The sequence below is a fragment of the Octopus bimaculoides genome, chromosome 16 (assembly GCF_001194135.2).
Source record: "Octopus bimaculoides isolate UCB-OBI-ISO-001 chromosome 16, ASM119413v2, whole genome shotgun sequence".
NCBI classification, from domain to species: Eukaryota; Metazoa; Mollusca; class Cephalopoda; order Octopoda; family Octopodidae; genus Octopus; species Octopus bimaculoides.
The window spans coordinates 28,017,533-28,021,085 of NC_068996.1; the positions used below are offsets into that span (position 1 = coordinate 28,017,533).

The 3,553-nt window shown below is 37.9% G+C and overlaps 1 protein-coding gene across 1 annotated transcript in view; it reads right to left on the bottom strand.

The window, feature by feature from the left end:
- Positions 1 to 3,553, bottom strand: part of LOC106879488 (proton channel OtopLc) — a 299,778-nt gene that overhangs the window by 25,064 nt on the left and 271,161 nt on the right. Inside the window, exon 5 of the mRNA XM_052973478.1 lies at positions 1,022 to 1,361. Within this exon, the coding sequence (XP_052829438.1) occupies positions 1,022 to 1,361 (340 nt within the window). The remainder of the gene's footprint in view (positions 1 to 1,021; positions 1,362 to 3,553) is intronic.

Below are 3,553 nucleotides of genomic sequence, written 5' to 3' on the forward strand. Positions count from 1 at the left end.
GGGTATACCCAGTGTAACGCAGTGTTCTTCGGCAGTTTACTGTTTGAGACTTACTGCGGTAAAGGAAGGGGTATCAAGTCAAATAAATTGAATTTTGCCAATTACGGGTGCAGGGTTCAGTGATTCTTGGGGGGGGGGGCATGTTGTATGTGATACAAAGCATTTTTTTGAGCGTGTAATGTGAAACACAAGACGTAAAGAGTTTCTCTGTGTGCATCGGGAAACATTTTCCTTAGTACCTAACGTGAAACATAAAAGATATGTAATATGTCTCTTTGTGTACAACAATAGTTCGAAAATATAATATAAAGTAAAAGAACAGAAGCAAGGGCTATAAAGTATTTTAGCCAGATGCTTTTCCAATTCTATCAACTCAGTTTTTCGGATTTTGTTTCTTTTTGGACCAGGTACAGCACTATATTTTACTTGACACGCAGCTACAGACAGCCATTAGAACTATCTCAAATCGCATTATATTGCCTTAAAATGGTAATATAAGCATTCAAGGCAAATTTCAAATTTTTGCACCGGACTAGCAAGTTCAGGAGAAGTGGTAAGTTGGTTACATCGACCCAGGTGCTCAACTAGTGCCGGAATGTCTTTAATCATAGATCTACTCAACCAGGACTGACCTGGGCTAAAACTCAACAACAATAACATCCTAGCATCGAACAAACAATAGTCTCTTGGTGGTCACTTGACCTGCTAGGAGAAGTAGTCAAATTTCCCTCAGATCATACCTAGCTGTTTTAAATAAGGAAAGGAAACATTGGCTAATACACTTCCACACCCACCTAAAAAGGCAGGATGGTCTCGACCAGAACGCTTTTGATCACAAGTCTATTCAATCAGAACTGATTTGAATCGGGACAGATTTAAGAAGAAAAGTGTGAAGGAAAGGGAGGGAATTAAAAAAAATTAAAGGAAATTATTTTATTATTGTCTTATCGGTTTCAGTCAGAGGCTATAGTCATGCCGGGGCCAAATAAGTTAAAAAAATAAATTCAAAAGTTAAGTTTACCGAGACATCCAAGTCGTAGATAAAAGTTGATGCCTTCACCAACATGGGCTGCAGTTCCTTCGGTCGGCAATTCCAGGTGGCTTTGTGATGTAGTCTGTGAGGAGGTAGACATCTCATCAGGACTGCAACTCTTGTTAGTGATGTGATCAGACAGAACCTGTTCCTCATTGTCCTCGCTGATTGGTTCAGTCTGGTTGCATTTGTGAAGGTTATCCTGGCTTCTTCGAATGGTAATGCGAAGATTCTTTTCGAAGTAAGTATTCTTCATACCGCGCAGTAGATGAACGTGGAAGTAGAGCAGTATAATCAACGACATGATGTATAAATAAACCAAGAATACCTATGGAAATGAGGAAAGATAAATTTGGAAAAGAATAAAATGGAAAAATTCAAGAAAATGAACAGAAGAGAAATAAAAATAAAAATATAGATATAAAAATGTAACAAAATAGTTAAAACAAAAATTGCAACCTTTTTGTCTTTAAATGATGATGATGAGGATGATGAGGATGATGATAATAATTTGTTTGTGGTGAGTGGACTAGTCAATTACATCGACTCCAGTGTTTCACTGGTACTGCCAGCTCACCGCCTTAATAATAATAATAATAATAATAATAATAATAATAATAATAATAATAATAATAATAATAAAGTTCTGGAAATAGAGGTAACTCGAATGTAGAGTCTAAAAACAAATAATTCCTATCATTAGGTATGATAAAAATATTTAAACAAATTCATAACAAAAACACCAGGACTTACAAGTATATATATATAATATACAGAAAATAGCACTACTAAGCACTGCACACATCCTACGTAAAACACTTTCAATGCAATGAAAGTAAGAGGATCACAAGAAACCACAGCACATACCCAAGGCACAGAGAGCTGCGCTCGGTAGTGCAGTGAAAGCACGTGATAAAAAAATCCTTTCTACTATAGGCACAAAGCCTGAAATTTGAGGGGAGGGGACTAGTCAATTACATCAACCCCAGTGTTTCACTTTGTCAGGAGTTAATCTCCCTGAGGCCAAGATACTATAGGAGCTCTTTATCAGGGCTAAACAAACGATAACATTTCCCCCTCCATATGCTCTTTCTTCCCGCCACTTATTCTCATTCTAATACACTTTCTCATTCCTCACTCTTGTTTTTTTACAAATATTTTCTTTCGCCCCCTCTCTATCACACGCGCACCCCCATCCCCCCACACGCAGTTCCTAAAAGACCAATTTTACTCTTTCATTCCATTTTCTACTTTGCTGTCGTCACTCTTTCTTACCACAAGCCAACTTCCGTTTCCGCTTCCGCCTCTGTTCCTTATTGAACAAATTTGTACTGTGAGTTTACGCATCTAATTAAACAAAACTATGAACATTTTCTTGCTGTTTTTTCTCCGAATACGAGACATTTACTTTATACAGTTGCTGTATACATACCAAACTGTTAACAAACACCTGGTATATAACCTGATACAGACAGTTGTCTATTTCTGTAAATTAACCGCCTTGATAATTCCCATGCGAATTTTTCTTGGCTTAATTACAATTTGTCGCGCATTTAAAAAATATTTATTTAACTCTTAATTATGAAGTTGTTTCATACACATACACGCACACACTAAAAAAATGGCAATCTTATCTTACATGCACCATCGCTATGGAGATGGTACCAGGTTAATATCCTGAAAGAAACTATAGCGAGCACCATAAACATAGAGGAGGGTAGGGTGGAATGGGCTTTCCCAAACAGGTTACAACCATTAATTTCACAGACTTGCTGTGTCTTCTCTGCGTTTTTTCTGCTGCAGCTGTTACAACAACAACAACAACTGCTACTGGTGCTGCCGCCGCCGCCGGGTGAAATTTTACAACCTCTTCAGATTAAACGTCTGTCCACTCAATGAATTCTGAAGTGACCGAAACAGGTGGAAATTTGGAGGCGCAAGATCTGGAGAATATGGAAAGTGCACCAAAGCTTCCCAGCCAAGCTTCAATAACTTCTACTGCGTCTGCATAGAAGTTCGCGGTCTGGTATTTTCGTGATCAATGACAATACCCTTACGATTAAAAAGTACTGAACGTTTCAAATTATTTAATTTATCCAGTTGATCACAGTAATGATCCGATTTATGGTTCTGTCTATTGGAAGAAGCTCGTAAAAGACAATACTCTTCCATTATCAACAAATTAAAAATATAACCACTTCTTCGGTTGAAGTCCTTGCTTTGGAGATTGTTTGTGGTGGTGCGCCGCGCTCGAGCCATTTTTGTTTGCGTTTCACATTGTTATAGACGACCTGTTTTTCGTACCCTGTCACCATTCTCTTAAAAAAAAAAAAAAAATTTTTTAAATCGCTTTCTTCACGTTTCTGCAACGAATCGCAGTTGTGAAACCGTTAGCTGAAGTTAGCCTCATCAATTGATGTGTGACCCAAACATGAAACTTGCGGAGGTGACGCAGGTTGATGAACCCAGAACCATGTGGTTGGGAAGCAAGATTCTTACCACACAGACACTCATATATAT